This window comes from Ictidomys tridecemlineatus, chromosome 4 (genome assembly GCF_052094955.1).
Source record: "Ictidomys tridecemlineatus isolate mIctTri1 chromosome 4, mIctTri1.hap1, whole genome shotgun sequence".
In the NCBI taxonomy this organism is placed as follows: Eukaryota; Metazoa; Chordata; class Mammalia; order Rodentia; family Sciuridae; genus Ictidomys; species Ictidomys tridecemlineatus.
This window is the reverse complement of record NC_135480.1, coordinates 58,411,718-58,428,894: the sequence shown is the minus strand read 5'-3', so window position 1 is coordinate 58,428,894 and position 17,177 is coordinate 58,411,718. Positions and strand designations below refer to the sequence as shown.

Genomic DNA, 17,177 nt, shown 5'->3' with positions numbered 1-17,177 from the left:
AGCTATTAAATGTGTGATCGTTTCTTATCACAGCAATACAAAACAAACACATCAAGCCTTAGGCAGGAGGAAGAGGAAGGCAGAGAACAAAAAAGGATTATTCCTCACAGACTGGAAAACACAAATGCAAGGATCAACCTTGAAAGGGGAATGATCTGTAAACCTTCTATGACTGCCTTAGAATACTAAAAGTTCTTCTTTGTTCTGCCTTAAAATTTTCTGTGTCTCTTGAATCACTGCATTACTTGAACTATTGTTTCCAAAGAATGGGTAGTAAAACATACAAGGCTTGAAAGAAGAAATTAGATATTAGAAATTCACCTATGAAGTCTATGAATGATGAGAATGGTGGGGTCAAGTGTTCTGAAGAATAGGGACATTTCAACATTGCTTTGAATAGAAGAGAGGACACACACTCAGACTGAGCAATAGGAATTTCAGAGTTCCTATCTAATCACACTGACATTCTTCTTAAATAAAAGGAAAGGTTATATAATAGGAGTAAGTGATCAGAACAAAATATGAAATGTAAATATAGAAGCTTCTTAAACAAAATCTAGTGTCCATTACGATTTGGACTACTTAATGAAACCACTGATTTTATCATCTCCTCAAATCTGTCCACCCTTTTAATTCACTACTCTCGTACCAAAAGCTCTTTTCTTGAGAACTTCCATATAGAGCCGGTTTTTCTTGTTTCTCTCAGTATGAGTTGTCAGGTCTGTTACACAGCTGACACCAGTGGATTTGCCTTACTGCTCTGCTGCATGAAAATCCTGATTCCTGGGTGCGAAGGGTGTGGTAAAATCCAGGAATCAGGATATTAGTACAGGAGAGCACATTCTTAGCTCTGTGGTAGAGTACTTGCCTAGCATGCACAAGACCCTGGGTTAGATCCCCAGCACCACAAAATTTTAAAAGCAATCCTGATTCCTTGATCACATGCCTTTCTTCTCTTTGTCATACATATTTGTTTGCTGAAGTTTCTTCCAATTTGTGTTCTACTTTAAAAGGTAATTTTTATTTTATCTTTATTTTTGATTGACACACAGCAATTATATCTATTTATGGGGTTCTATGTTACATGATAGGATATATATATATATATATATATATATAGTGTAATGATCAAATAAATGTTATTAGCATACATATTACTTTAAGCATTTATCATTTTTTTGTGGTAAGAGCATTCAAAATTATCTCTTCTAGTGATTTTGAAATATACAATGCATTCTTTTTAATTATAATCACCTTATTATACCATAAGAAACCAGAACATTTTCCTTCTGTCTCATTTTAACATGTACCCAGGCACCAGCTTCTCCCCATCCATCACCCATCATCAGGTGATGAATGCTCTGTTCAGCCAGGGATTCCACACAGGAATGAGATCATGGGCTATTTCTCTTTCTGTCACTCCTTTATTTTATTTAATATAATGACCTCCAGGCTATTTTCATTGGACACCATATTTTTCATTCCCATGGAACCCAGTTTTTCTCTCCTTCCCTCAACTCTTTGTAAAGAACCTCCATGCTGCCAGGCACAAGTGCAGCCTATAATCCCAGTGATTTGGGAGGCTGAATAAACTTAACAGCCTTTTTTTTCCCAGCATCCTAAGCAGTTTGATATCAAGTATGAGGCCAGCTCAGCAAGTTAGCAAGACCCTGTCTCAAAATAAGAAATGGAAATTGCTAGAGATGAAGCTCAGGGGTAAAGTGCTCCTGAATTCAATCTTTAGTACCCAAAAAAAAAGAACTTCTATGCCATATATTTTGGGCACCACTAAGTGAACTTATTGTACTTGGGGATGTTTAGTTATAAATGACACAAAGTGACGGTTCTGATCCTTTTCATCTTCTCAGGAAATATAGCATATCTTAATCAAGGAACTAATTATGGAGCTTTCCTCACCCAAGACTTGGTGTTCCTAGTCTTTCTTAAAGACACCAGGCACAATTAACATTGCAATTCTAGAAACATGGACTATGAAACCAATCAAACTCTCTGAGCACTGGAGCCTGAGTCGAAGGAAGAGGTTAAAAAAGCCAAGGTGTAGGACCAGAAGTATCTGATGACCTTGATGACAAGGGCCATGTGATGATGAGAATGTCACTATACTCATAGCTCTCATTGACAAACTAGGGAATTAATTTCCAGATGGGAAAATGACAAATCTGGACAGAGCCATGAGCACTCTAATTAATCAACTGAGAAGATGACAACTGCCAACAGCAAATATCTGTTGAGCCCCTTTCAGACTAGGAAGATTCCAAAACCAAGAGATGGATTCTGACTGTCATTACTTATGGAATGTGTTGTGGAAAACATTAAATTAGATGTCCCTTCCACTGGAACATAAAAGGGCTAAACCACTGCTTCTGCTTCGGAGTTCTTTGAATTTAAAGGTAAAAGTCAAGGTACTGATAGTGAAATCACATTTTTCACATATTATAGAAATAATTTTATTATGTCATAGTTGTGACAGATTCAACATCATTAAACAGCATCCATCAAAAATATTTATTTAAACACCTATTAAAAGTCATAAACAATGACATCACTCTAGTAAAATGCCATAGGTTAGACCAGATATACATAAGGTATAAGGAATATAAACATCTAAAGTGTGTTTAGCCTGCTTAAAATTACAATTTGGCGGGGGCAGGGGGCAGGTACCAGGGGTTAAACTCAGGGGCACTCGACCACTGAGCTACATCCTCAGCCCTATTTTGTATTTTATTTAGAGACAGGGTCTCACTGAGTTGCTTAGTGCCTTGCTGTTGCTGAGGCTGGCTTTGAACTCATGATTCTCCTGTCTCAGCATCCTGAGGCACTTGGATTATAGGCATGCACTACTAGGCCTGGCTACTATTTTGTTTCTATTCATTTATAATGCATATGATATTTAGACTGATCAATAACAAAATTTCACATAAAACTATACTTCAGTAAAATTAAAATCTATTTTAGAGTAAAACAGTATAGGTCATTATAATCATTAAACTATAAAGAACATACTGGTATGAAAATATGTGCAAATACAATCGTTTCCCCTGCATTCTATTGGTGTATTTCTGTTGTATAAATATAATCATTTTAAATTCATTTCTTTGCTATATTTTTGTGAGTCTGAAGTGTTTCAGGCCTTGTATTAGAGCCTCAAGAGTTAAATAAGATCATGCTCCCTGGACATGAGTTGCTTATAGTCTAATAGAGAAGATAAATTAACCAAACCAATATGACTAAATTATATTCTGAGTACAGTGGGAACATAAAACAGGTGATAAACAGTACTACTTAAGGTTAAATTACAGAAAATTCTTAAAATACTAGACAATGGTTTGTGAATGTGATATTTTTGAAGCCGGACAGAATGGTCCATTTGTCCTTGCTGAATAAAAATAATATGAGAAAATGGACCAGACACAGGGGTGCATATCTGTAATTCTAGCAACTCTGAAGGCTGAGGCAGGAGAATCACAAGTTTATTCAGCTTGGGAAACTTAGCAAGACCCATTCAAAATTAAAAGATAAAATGGGCTGGGGATACAGCTTAGTGGAAAAGCAGCCATGGGTTCAATCTTCAATACCACAAAAAAGATACTACTACTACTATTAATAATAATAACAATAACAATAATGATAATAATATGAGGAAATAAGCTGAATATTTATATATTATACAAATTTTAGAGCAATTTACTTTAGTTAACTTCAAAACAAGCCTATGAAGTAGAAAATCAGAGATTGTTATATATCATTTTATAAATAAAAAATTAAGACATATAGAGGTTCATTAACTTATAGAGGATCTTACTTCTCATTTATACTGTCTCTGTGGGGGGAATTGTGCAGTCCAGAGAAAGAGGAAACATTCAGAAATGAAACACCCCTTTGCTTCTCTATCTCCTGAGACGTTTCCCTCTCTCTTTCATATCTGTCTGCTTTCCCTTGATAGAATCTGAGCTTCCAAGGGTAGCAGTATATAAACTTTCTTCTCTAATTTGAGAAGAGAGTTTATATGCATATCTATTAATTTGTTTATTATCTTCTCATTTATTCATTATCACTTACTCAGCTACTTGTTCACTTATTCTTGCATTATTACACAAGCACCATCAGGTGTCTAAATGGGAGAGCCCTTGGGAGATTTCCTGTGGATGGACAGACTACAATAAGAAAAGACTGCTACCCTTGGAAGCTCAGATTCTATCAAGGGAAAGCAGACAGATATGAAAGAGAGAGGGAAATGTCTCTGGGGATAGAGAAGCAAAGGGCTGTTGACTTCCTGGAAATAAAGCCAAGTGCCTGCATTCTTCCTGACCGCCCGTGTGAAAAGAAATCCTGGGAATCCTAAAGCCAAATTCCGACTACTTCAATACCAAAGCTGTTAAAGCCACATTTTTTCAAATATCGTGTTGGCAAAGATCCTGGTTGAGGACAGGATCAAAAATCAAACACCCACACTAAACTTACACATTGGAAATATTATATTCCTAGCTCTTAATCACTCCTATTTGTGCCTGTCTCCTTAAGAGTTGTGCAGGCCCATAACCAGAATGTAACTAAAATCTTTAATTTTGTTCCCAACTCCTCTAAAAATCCCTGTGAGGATGCTCAACATTCTTGTGATTATTTTTTCACAAAAGACCATTTTTCTGCCTCTAGAGAATATTGATACAGCAATTTGTGGTTAAAACCCAAGACAGCCTTGGCAGGCACCAGCCTGATGTTTATTTAGAAAAGAATTAATCCTATAACTTGAAGGGCATCGCCCACATTTCCTGATTGTTCTATTCCTACTGTGAATCTGCCTGGCGATTCTCCCATCACAAGATCACCCTATGCTTGTAGATCTGCCAAGGAGTCAGAGCTTGACCCTGAAAAGCGTCTTCAACAGTCTGCGGCGTATTTCCTTTGTCTTGATGGAGTAGATGACAGGATTCAGCATGGGAGGCACAAAGAGGTAGAGGATGGACATTAGAATATGGACAGCATGGGGTAAGCCAGCCCCAAAGCGATGCACAATGGACACACTGACCATGGGCACATAGAAGATGAGCACAGCCAAGATGTGAGACACACACGTATTGAGGGTCTTAAGGCGCTCCTCCCGAGAGGCAATGGCTAGCACTGATCGCAGGATGAGTACATAGGAGATGAGGATGAGTGCAGAGTCCAGGCCAAAGGTGAGCAGCACAATAGACAGCCCATAATGGCTATTGAGGGAGATATCAGTACATGCCAATTTAATCATATCCACATGAAGGCAGTAAGCATGGGAGAGAACATTCTGGGCGTGGCAGAAGGGCAGTCTGTGCAGCAGCAGTGGGAAGACCAGGATGAGGGCAAAGCTGCGGAGGACAGTCCCCAGGCCCATGGCCAGGATGCGGGTATTGGTGAGCACTGCAGCATAGCGCAGCGGGTTGCAGATGGCCACATAGCGATCGACACTCATAGCCAGAAGGATGCCAGACTCTGTCCAAGAAAAGAGGTGGATGAAAAACATTTGAGCCAAGCAAGCATTAAAGGTGATCACTCGAGCACGGAAGCAGAAGGCAGCCAGCACAGTTGGCAATGTGGACAAGGACACGCCCAAGTCATTGACTGAGAGCAGGGACAAGAAGTAGTACATGGGCTGGTGCAAGCTCTCTTCCTCCTTTACAATGAGGAGAATCAGGCTGTTGCCCACGATAGAGATGGCATAGAATAAAAGGAGAGGAAGGGATAGCCAGGGCTCCATGTCCTCCATCCCTGGAAAACCCGTCAGAATAAAGCTGGGAGCATCAGAGGAATTGATCCTGAAGTTGCCCATGAGAGAATGAGGACATTAGTTATCAGTCAGGTGGATCTTTCAGAGAAACTACACCATACGTTTAAGATTGTTACTGTTCCTAGAGAGGAAAAAGACAATGCCAGAGTTTATAAATTGCGATTCCATTCATGAAATTCACTGGTGGAATAGGCAGTTGATTATGAAGTAATAGCTGTTGAAATAAAGGCTTCTTTTTTAAACCACTTACAGAAGAGTAGATTTCAGGGCAGTTGCCCATCTCATTTGTTTTCACTAGTAGACAATTAGACATCTGCCTTAGGAACATTTTGTTGGCAAGCTTTCAGACAATTCAAACTTCAGAGCTATGATAATGTCTAATGTACTAGAAATGTTAACATTTACAGCCATTCTGCAAGACTGGTGAACAAATGTGCAAAAAGGGGAAAGGAATCACCCCAAGTTTTCTGGTGTCAAAGTTACACAGCAAAAATCTGAATGCTGTAATACCACTTCAATCCCAAGGTCCTTATATATTCCAAGACCCATCATGTCTTTGTAGGATGCCTGGAAAATAAATAGCTCCTAAGAGGCACTGTAGTGTTTCAGTTAAGGGTTTGAGTCCTAGTGTAGCTACATAATACCAATGTTACATTAGGAAATTTTCTTAAACTATTGCCTTTACTTATAAAATAGGGCAAAAATAGAATTGCTGTATAGACATACAGATATACATATGTTAGAGGAGAGAGAGTGAAAGAGAGAAATTGGACTTACCAAGAGAGAAATTGAACATATAAAACCGATTAGTAAGCATTACATATATAGATATTATAACATATATATATATATTGCTTTTAATTTATTGTTGCTATTTAAAACAATGTTTATATGGGAAATTTATTATACTTTGTGTTTTCTTTAACAAAAAAAAAGTGTATGTGTTACATAAAAATATTTCAAACCATTTATCTTTACAGTAGTTAGTGGTACAGCTAACAAAAGTGAAATACAAATACTTAAGAAAGAAAAATTATAACATTAAAAATATTCCACCCATCACCTTAATTTTCCTATGAACTTATAAAAATGGCATTCTTTCATGCCCTTAGCAGATCATTGTTGCTCCTCTTAGAAAGATTCTCACCTGGGAAAAGGTGAGGAACATCACCTTACTTCAGCCCAAGCAAGGTTATGAGAAGATGATAAAGATACAATACAAGGCATTCTACATCCTTCCCTCACTCTCTTGTCCACCATGGAATTTCAGGAATAGCATTTGAGGAAGGAACTACGTTTAAGGATACTTCATGCTATTTCTGTGGCATACCACAAAACCTTTGCAATACCCTGTAAAAATGTGGCTTCACCTGCCAATTTCATAACTTAGGTATTAGATTCCCTTCTGCCTCTCATGAATTATTATGAATACTTGAGTGTAATTACCTATCCTTGAGTAAGTTATTATAACACTGGTATATTTATTATTTTATATGACCTTCAGGAGAGAAATATATTTTTCTCTGTTTAATCTCATTAGTTATCAGAATGGAATTATCTACTAGGGGTATAAAGGTCTGAGAAAGAGTCCCAAGGACCTAATCCTAAGCAGTAGCATTGGATATAAAGAGGCAGGAAAGAAGAACCAGATAATCCCTGAGAAACCTGTCCCATGCAATGATCCCCCATCATTATCATGCAATACAAAGTAATAGGCATTGAAGATTTTAGAGAAGATGGTCTCAAGGCCACCCATCTTCTTGAACAACCCACATAAGTCTCATTCCACCAAGTAAAACACTTTTCACCATAAGGAAGTCTAAAATTGTCTTAAACTAAAAACCTCCTGCAGCAGAATAAGGATGGATTTAGTATCTCCTTCCTGATGTACCTGGAAATGATGGAGTGCAGCTGAGTGGCCTCTGCTGACAGGGTCCTTTCTGTTTCCTAATATTTTTCCCTATGTTCACATCAAGCAAAAAGCGGGGAAAGAGTGAGGAGGAAAATGACAAAAGAGTAAAAGAGTGATAGGAGAACAGGGAAAAGAGAGATGGAAAATGGGCAGAGAGAAAAGGATGAAAAAGATATAGGAAATAAAATGGAGGTGAGAAGGGGCAGGTGAAAAAAGGGAAGCAAGATTGAAGGAGTTTTAGTAAGGTAGATAAACAGAACAGCTACAAGGCCACGCCCCAGCCTGTCTCGGGTGCTCCTGGAAAAGTGGGCTGTGCTGTCCCCAGGCCAGGCCAAGGCTGTGGAAGACCCCACACTCATACCACAGTTCACAGGAGCCGACTGTCAACCTCTGAGCAGTGGAAGGGTTATAGCCAGACCTAATATCCCCTAGACAAAGTCTGCTGGGAATAGGCTCCTCACAGCAGGATCCCAGTGTTCACCTCCTGCTACCTATTCCCTAAGGTAGTTCAGAATTCTGTGCAAAGACCAAGGCAACACTGCCAGTCTTCCCAGCCAAGCAGGGCGTATCTGCCGCCACACCGTGTCTCATGGTTCCTGTCATCATGTAAACAATCTATTATTAGGATCCTCTGCCAAATGAAACTGGCAAATGGTGCCCTTAAACCAGAAGATTCTGGAGGGGTTTAGAAGAGCTGAATTATATATATATATATATATATATATATATATATATATATATATATATATATATACACACATCATAAAGTATATTTACATATTTATAATATAGGACAATGGTAGAGGTTTGGCCTCTCTCAGCTCTGTTTGAGTAAGAGCTATTAAAGGAACATTTCATGAAAAAAGTATAAAGAGTCAAACAATGATTTTTTCTCACTTTCACATAAAGAACTTTTTTTAAAGTTGTGATTAAAAAGTATCAGGAAGCTATGTTATTATTAAAAAGCTAAATACATTCAAACAATTACATACTATATTTAGTAATTGCATGTAAAATGTAAATGTTTCAAACTCACTGTATGATGCTTAAGGACAAAAAATTAATGTCATGTGCATTTGTGTTTGTATACTTTTAGAGAAGATGTACACCAGAAAAGATAGTCATTATTCAATTAAAATCATTTTTGTCAAGTAATTCCATATATTTTGAAGTTGTATTCAATATGATTTAATCTTGTAAAATGTTTCCTATTTCTTAGTAATATATAGTTTTATGTTACATAATAAATAAAAATTATTGTAAAGTCGGACAAATGAACGAGGATATTTCTGATCTTTACATGCTTAATATTTATTCAATCTCAAAATACTATACAAGTATAATGCACACAAGTGTACCTAGGTACTACAGGTTGACTGTGCTGCGCGTTAAGCTCGTCTTTCGGCTCCACCACCCTGTCTGTGCTCTGCTTTCCCATGCTCAGGTGGGATCACACTTTTTCTTTGCCTGCCAATTGCCTGTCAGGTTTTGCCAACAGGAAGCATTAGAGGCAGACTGGAACACTGGAAGAGGCTTAAGGGATCTTATTCATATTCTTTTTGTCAGTGTCATCCAAGAATCTGTTTTTTCCTAAGCAAAGCAGTTAATTCTAATAGAAGCAGTGGCTTCTGCTTACATTTTTATTTGTCCCTTGTTTTTCAACAACCTCAACATGTCCCTCAATGTACCAGCATCACCTGACTGGGCTATCTCCTTAAAGATCTGTGCAGCACCTCTGTGAGTCTCCTCCTTGAGTTTCAAATAGCCAGAAACTACTTTCTTGGGACAGTTACTAATTAATTATAGCAGCTACTCTTATTTAGGGCATAAATCCTGCATTATAGAAAAAAAGTCATTCTCAACCAAGTTATTTATGTGGATAATTTCTTACAGCTTAATTTTTATAAATAAAATTGAGAATAACTGAATGTGAAACTTTCCTCATTCCATTGGTCTTGACTTGTAGACATGTAAAGTAACTTTGGAGAAAAAAGAAAGTTCTATAATTTTCATTAAGAAAAATATTTCCAAAAACATATTTAATAATGCATGAAATTTAAAGATTTTAATATTGCTTTTATTGAAGTATCACCATGATAATTGCAATAAAATATTTTTACGTTGAATCCTATTATTTTAGGAAAAAAATAATTCCAATTTATATACATCTTTTAAAATTTTTTTAGAAGTTGATGGATAATTATTTTATTCATTTATTTATATATGGTGCTGGGACTTGAACCCAGTGCCTCACACATGCTAGGCAAGTGCTCTACCACTGAGCCATAACCCCAGCCCTCCAATTTATATACATATTTTAAGTATGGGAGTTATCATCATGAGATATAAAAGTAAAAAATGAATAGGTAGGATAATGAACCAATTCCAAGAAGACAAAGCAATAATATTAAATTTCTGACATTTCAGAAAAACTTTCTCATATATTTTAAATAAATAATGGTAAATGTAATACTTCTAGATGTCCATTGGTACATTTAAAATAGTGATATTAGAGGTTCATTTTTAAATGTCAAAATTCACAATACACTGAAAATTACATATTTTTTTCTAATATTTATGCTTTTAATGATAACTTCTAGATGTCTACCTAAAAGTTTTTGAAGGGGCATGTACGCATCTATTTATTTTTGCATTTCAATTCATAGTACACAATGGAGCACAATTTTTTATTTAAGGAAATGAATAAAAACCTTGAAGACAACTGGTTTGGATTAATTTGAGAGGAAAATGAATGTTGTAAGAGCAAAGTGCTCTGAAATGAAGGAGAATGAATGAATCCTGAAAGAGGGCTCTGATAGATATAAAAACCTTCCTGGCATTAGATGCTAACTGTCATGAGATACAGTGACATGACTTCAGACCAGGCATTGATGTTATTTCCTACAAGGACTGGCTTTGTGAGTACACAACATGGGCAATTGCAATGAGTCATGCTCAGAAAACTCCTATACTTTATTTAGTACTCTGCTATCATTGCAAGTAATTATTTTTATCTTGGAACTTGCATTTTGTCCAAATGTGCATAATGCCACCAGTCTTATAGTGCAACACTATGTGTAAATGTCCAACACCATTATTTGCTGCACCATTCACATCAGTCTTTCACCATGCCCTTATAGGCACAGAATTCTGGTTGATTCACCCTGAGTGAGAATTCAATGAGGCTCATTAAGGTAAAGATAAAAAGACAGAAAATGGAGTCAAGGAAAGAAGAAATAAGAATGGAGAATAAAACACATAGATTAGATATTTAATTTCCACTTTCATTACAAGTGTACCAAAAAGTTTTCCTGCTCCTTTTTCTTTTATCAGCTACTTATTTTCTTTCTCTACCTCAACAGACATACCACAAATCAAATCCCTAGAGAAGGCTACCTGATTTTTCACACCTGATTATCACAGAGGGAAGCAATAAATAATCTCACTTACCAAGACCTTCAACTAAAGGAGGCTGGAATAGAGAGATGAGCTGAAGACATTTAATGAGCTCAGAAAACTGAGAACACGGGTTGCACATTCAGACCCTCCACTCCCTCATACCTCACACATCTAAACCTGCAGACATAGCTGTCACTTGCCTAAACACAACTTTGTATCCAGATACACACCTCCTGCCCAAGCCATCACACAACCATACTCCACCACACAGCTTCTCACGGATACCACAGATCTTTACTCAGAACCCCTATCACATCCTTCTACACCTGCAAGTGCACATCTATTACTAAGGTAAGTGCTTAAAATCAGGTTTACCAGCAACTGTTCAGTAAAAAAAAAAAAAAAAAGAAAAGAAAGAAAGAAAGAAAGAAAGTAATTCAAGAGTTAAGTTACTGTACTGAAATCTAGGACTGAAAAGAGGACCTCAAAAACTCAACCATCACGAAGACAAGATGCTGAGAAAAGTTTGGGAGGGAGGCCCATTGTGAAAAAGCTCAGTACCTTTTCCCTTGTTTCTCCAAGGAAGGAAAATAAAACCTGCTCTTACCCTAAACTTCCTATTCTTCCCATCCATAGATGCAGAGAGAGTAGCAGATAAATTGCAACAACCATTTGAAAACATTCTTATGAAGCAAGAGTAGGCCAGGAAGAGAGGAGAAGGGAAGATCTAGCGATTTCAGGTCTCCAGACTCTGCCATTCAAGTTTCTTTCCCCCAAAAGTCCAAAATCTGCTGGTATCATCACTGGAAATCTCACTGCAAACAGGAAGGGGCTCCTTAGTTGTCTTCACTTCTTTGAAGTTCAGATAAGAAGTACAGAAAAGTTACTGGAGTGTTAGAAATCGATATTAATTGAAATGGTTTTTTTTTTTTTTTTTGGAAGAGGTAGAAATTCAATTATTGGCCATATTAATGAACTGTGGAATAAGGAACGCCTAATTTCAGTTAAGAGACCTAATTTCAGTTCTGCAAGTAACATGCCTGTGATCTAAATTACATCAGTTCACTTCTCTGGACCTGATCTTCCTGTTAGAAAGGGGTATGAATATTTAAACACTTTAGATTATAAGGAGATAAAGGACTTGTAAAAGGAGAAGGAGGGGGCAGAGGAATGGGGAGGGGAAGCAGAGGTTTTATTCAGAGAATTCAAACATTTAATACCATGATATTAATCTTTGCTAACCTACAAAATCTTATGAGCCTGGTAAGCTGGATGATGTCATTTCTAGTTTGGATATAATAAACTGAGACACAAAATAAGGTATTAGGATTTTTCCAGTGCTACTTAGTGAGCTGATAGAAAAGAAGAAAATGTCTACAGAATCATGCCCATTCTAAATTGAATTTTTCCCCAAGAACAGAGAGATTTTTTCCAACGTCACACATCATTCTTGTTACAGAATCTGGACTGAAACTCAGGTTTACTGGCATTCTCTTCAGGGCCCTTTTAAGTACAAAAAAAAATATTAAGGAGAGAATTAAATAATGCTAGCTATTTCTCTACAGTCAAAATAAAATTCTTTGTTATATCTTTATAGTTAGTGGGGTAGAAAAGATGGTGGAATGAGATGGATATCATGACCCTAGGTACATGTATGATTGCACAAACGATGTGTCTCTACACCATGTACAACCAGAAAATTGAAACGTTGCACTCCATTTGTGTATAATTAATGAAAATGCATTCTGCTATCATGTGAAGCTAAATGGAACAAGTAAAAAATAAAGATATATAAAAAATATGCTACCATAAAAAAAAAAAGATGAGCACATCCTGCTTTCTCCCTCTATCAGTCTCTATTAACACCATTTTAATTTGGCCATATATTCTGTCATTACACTCACAGGCTTGCAGGGTGAACTGACTTTGATACAGTCGAGCATGTTGTTGCCCAGAAAGCAAAGATGACTTTATCTCATTCTTTCTTCTATTATACCTAAAGGAATGTTTTTATCATTATAGGTATTAAATTAGAAATAGATATTAAATCATATCCAGGTTGTAGTTCTTATTTGCTTTTTTTTGGTATCAAGGTTTTTAACCACTGAGCCATATTCTCAGCCCTTTTTATTTTTTATTTTGAGACAGAGTCTCATTAGATTGCTTATGGCCTTGCTAAGTTGCTGAGACTGGCCTTGAACTTGGGATCCCCCTGCCTCAGCCTCTTGAGTTTCTGAAATTACCACTGCACCGTTGCACACAGTTTGTCCAGCTTCTTACAAGGCACTTCAGGAGAAAAAAAGAGTAAGCATATGGCGTATATCTGGGAAGACAGGTTACAAAGTGAGAAAAAGGGTGAATGCATCGTCAAATCATTGTCAAAAAGTTAAGGGCATGTTGTTCTTCAAAGAAATACTTTTCAGATGCTTGAACATGTAAAAAAAAAACATTCGCCACAGTCTGATAACTATGATTTCACAGAAAGGTCATAATTTCATGTGAATCAACCACATGCCTCTTGTTCCAGGGTAGACATACCATCAACCCTTGGAAGGAACCCTTGATTTGCTAGGAAGGATGTCAGCCTCCAACATCAGTGATAACAGTCTCCCAGACACTCTTGTTCTGACAGGGATCCCAGGGCTGGAGTTTGCCCATATCTGGATTGCAATTGCATTCTGTGCTGCATATCTGGTAACACTGCTTGGCAATGCTGCCATCATCCTTGTCATTGTGACACACAGTGCCCTGCATACACCCATGTACCTCTTCCTTTGTCTTCTCTCACTCACTGACCTGGCTCTCAGCTCCACCACTGTGCCCAAGACACTTGCCATTTTGTGGCTCCATGCAGGGGAGATTTCCTTTGCTGGATGCCTGGCCCAGATGTTTTGTGTCCATGTTATCTATGCTCTGGAGTCCTCAGTTCTCCTGGCCATGGCCTTTGATCGATATGTGGCTATCTGCAAACCACTGAGATACACAGTTATCCTCAACAATACAGTAATAGGCAGTATTGCACTTGTTAGTATACTCCGTAGTATAGCTTTTGTCTCCCCCTTCATTTTCCTGTTGAGGCGACTGCCCTACTGTGGCCACCATGTCATGGCTCACACATACTGTGAGCATATGGGCATCGCTCGGCTGGCCTGTGCCAACATCACTGCCAATATTGTCTATGGGCTGACTGTGGCCCTTCTGGCTGTGGGTCTGGATTCCATCCTCATTGCCATCTCCTATGGCTTTATCCTCCATGCTGTCTTTCGTTTGCCATCTCAAGATGCCAGACGCAAGGCTCTGAGTACCTGTGGCTCCCACCTTGGTGTCATCCTCGTTTTCTACATCCCTGCCTTCTTCTCCTTCCTCACCCACCGCTTTGGTCACAACCGAGTTCCCAAGCATGTGCACATCTTTCTGGCGAATCTCTATGTGCTGGTGCCTCCTGTACTCAATCCCATCATCTATGGAGCTAGAACCAAGGAGATTCGGAGTCGACTTCTAAGACTGTTTCTCTTGGGGAAGATCTCAACATGAATTCTAAGTAGACCTTGGAGATAAGAAAAATAAATGGGTAGGATTACTTGCTAGATACATTTACATGAATGGAGATCTGTGATATGACAAGACTGGGTTTATGTGGTTGGAAATTCCAGAAGGAAGTGGATTGATCTGATGAAATGGGAGACTAGTTATCACATTGAACATGTTATGTTTCCTCAGCTCCTTAAAGAACTCAAAAAAGCACAGAAAGATGATACTTTTTAATATTGTCTCAAAAGTGGTGGTGACCTAGTAAGGAGCAAGTCAGTTTCTCCTCTTAAGAGACTGGATTTTATGGTAGGAGTAAAAAGCTTGGAGTTCAAAAGCTAAAAATAAAAAAAAAATTTTAAAAAGGTGTTTGGAGTTAATTTTAATCTGAATTCCACAACTTAGCATAGCAGTTAAGGGTACCTAGTGTGAATTCACAGCACTGAGATTTGAATCTTGGCCTCCTTCTCTTACTAAATTGGTGTCCTTGAACATGATGCCAAATGTTTCTATTGCCTCAGTTTGGTCAACTGTTAAATATGGATAATATTAATATCTAACCATTCACGTTATGTTGAGGAACACATGATAAATGTAGATAAGACCGTGCCTTATGTGTAAATGTTCAATAAATAAAATGAAAAAGTCATCTCTAAAAATTATTGGGCAATTTGTTTAATTTATACAAGACTTTTATGTTGTCTCACCTCTCAGGGTTATTATAATAACAATACTACATAACACTTCTGTTCTATTTAAATAGACTTAAGATGAGTGCTTAATAGGACCATATTTTCTCCTCCCAGTCACATATTTTGAGGTCCCTTTCCTTTTAACCATGAAGTTTTCCATTTTGTTCAGAATTTAGGGGAGCTGTCCCTGAATTCAAGTTCTTTTTTTAATATAGTCCTTATTGTTTTAGTAATCTCAGTTCTAAAATGAGCAAGTCCACCAATAGTTCAACCAACTGATCACAAAAGATGGGTCTCACTGGTGTGTGTCGTATTCTTTTGTTGAATTAATAAACAAATGGCATCTTCACTATGCAATTGTGAAGAGTATGGAAAATTCATGTCTAGTATGGTGTCTGGTACATATACTTTGATTCTTACTCATTTGTATTATGCTGAAATAATTCACATGGAGGTACATCCATGTAATTATGATAGAACTAAAGAAGATTTTTGTTTTACCCAGGAAAGAAAGTAGAGAAAAAAATACTACCAAGTCCACAGGTGAGAAAAGAAGAGAAGCATCAGCTCTGGCCTCAGGAAACTTCAAGTTCAGCTATACAGGCAAATCCTTACACAAGAAGCTGTCCTGGGCCAGGGCCAGTCGTGTCTTCCCATAGAGGAACTCAGAGGAGAAAGATCAGATATGTGGAGTTCTGAATGAAATTGGAAGAGAAATAGGGATAGGACTGTGGTGCAGGAAGAAGGCACCAGAGAGGACACTGACAGAGCTTAAGGCAACCCGGTGAGACTAGAATTCTAGGGGGCTTCAAAATCCAGGCCTATTTTAGAAATATGGGAAGCTCTTAAAAGTTTTATGAATCAATGTTTATGGAAGCACTTGATGAAACAGTATCAGTCACTTGTAATTGAAGTCTGAAGTAACATGAAGCCGGTGTTTAATGAGGGGAGGCAAGGTTTCCCAAGGTGACTCTTCCCCTGACCATGAAAACCCATATTTACATCATCCTTCCCTACAGAAGCATGGTAAGTTGTTATGTGAGCACCCCCCAAAACAATTCATCTTTTGAGGATAGACAAGAGTCACCAGTCCTAGAGCATGTGCCAGTGACTCAGCCTGATGCGTGTGAACTGGCCCTAACAGGGCCTTATGTAGCCCCTCTCTTGGACCACTATGAAATGTGTATGCATGGTTTTGCATATAGTGAAATCTCCTTATAATAATTCCAACCTTGGAATCTTGCTTTATTGAATATGCTTATTTATTTTTGCTGTAATTCTTAGTCTTTCAGTTTGTACTGAAGGAGACCCTAGAACTCAGTTCTAAGAGATTTGGCCCCAGTAAGGCACTGATGTTTTCCTATGAAGTTCTTCCCAGTTCTATAGCCCATCTCATAGCCAGAATTCAGCACACCCCACTACTCCCAAATCTATCTGTCCCTTTTTGGAAAAAAACGTACATAGAAGCACGCAGTTACACATGGCCCCATATGCACACAATTTCTTATACAGAGAGAATTTTAAAAGAAAAACAAATTCTTCCCTCTGATCCCTAAGGAAACTCCCCCAATTTTGCCCTCACTTCCTCCCACTCCACATCAACATTATTCTATTTTGTTTTTACATGCTATTGATGATTTTCAGCAGCAAAGGGAAATTCTATTTGTTTTTTATTACAAACATATAGAATTTTTTTTTCTTTTACTGTGAATTGGATGATTCTCTGAGCTTCTTCTCTCTAAATGAGATTCTAAACTCCCAAGGAGTTGGAAATGTAATTTTTCTCTTTCTCTGTGCCAGGGCATGATATGACATACTTTCTGTTCACTGATTTCAGGCAAAGTGATTAAATCTGACTATGGAAAAA

At 37.6% G+C, this 17,177-nt stretch overlaps 2 protein-coding genes across 2 annotated transcripts; one reads left to right on the top strand and one right to left on the bottom strand.

The window, feature by feature from the left end:
• Positions 1-4,873: 4,873 nt before the first annotated feature.
• On the bottom strand, positions 4,874-5,821 carry LOC101970040 (olfactory receptor 51I2). Its single transcript, XM_005342482.3, has one exon. The coding sequence runs from the start codon at positions 5,819-5,821 to the stop codon at positions 4,874-4,876; it is 948 nt and encodes a 315-aa protein (XP_005342539.2).
• Positions 5,822-13,667: 7,846 nt separating this feature from the next.
• LOC144376675 (olfactory receptor 52D1-like) lies at positions 13,668-15,155 on the top strand. The gene is made up of 2 exons (XM_078044932.1): positions 13,668-14,623; positions 15,107-15,155. Exons 1-2 carry the CDS (start codon positions 13,668-13,670, stop codon positions 15,153-15,155), a joined length of 1,005 nt encoding a protein of 334 aa, XP_077901058.1.
• Positions 15,156-17,177: the final 2,022 nt, after the last annotated feature.

Coding starts and splice junctions, on each gene's coding strand:
- LOC101970040 (XM_005342482.3), bottom strand. CDS start 5,821: ATGGGCAACTTCAGGATCAATTCCTCTGATGCTCCCAGCTTTATTCTG.
- LOC144376675 (XM_078044932.1), top strand. CDS start 13,668: ATGTCAGCCTCCAACATCAGTGATAACAGTCTCCCAGACACTCTTGTT. Junction 14,624..15,106: donor TTGGGGAAGATCTCAACATG/AATTCTAAGTAG, acceptor AATTGGTGTCCT/TGAACATGATGCCAAATGTT.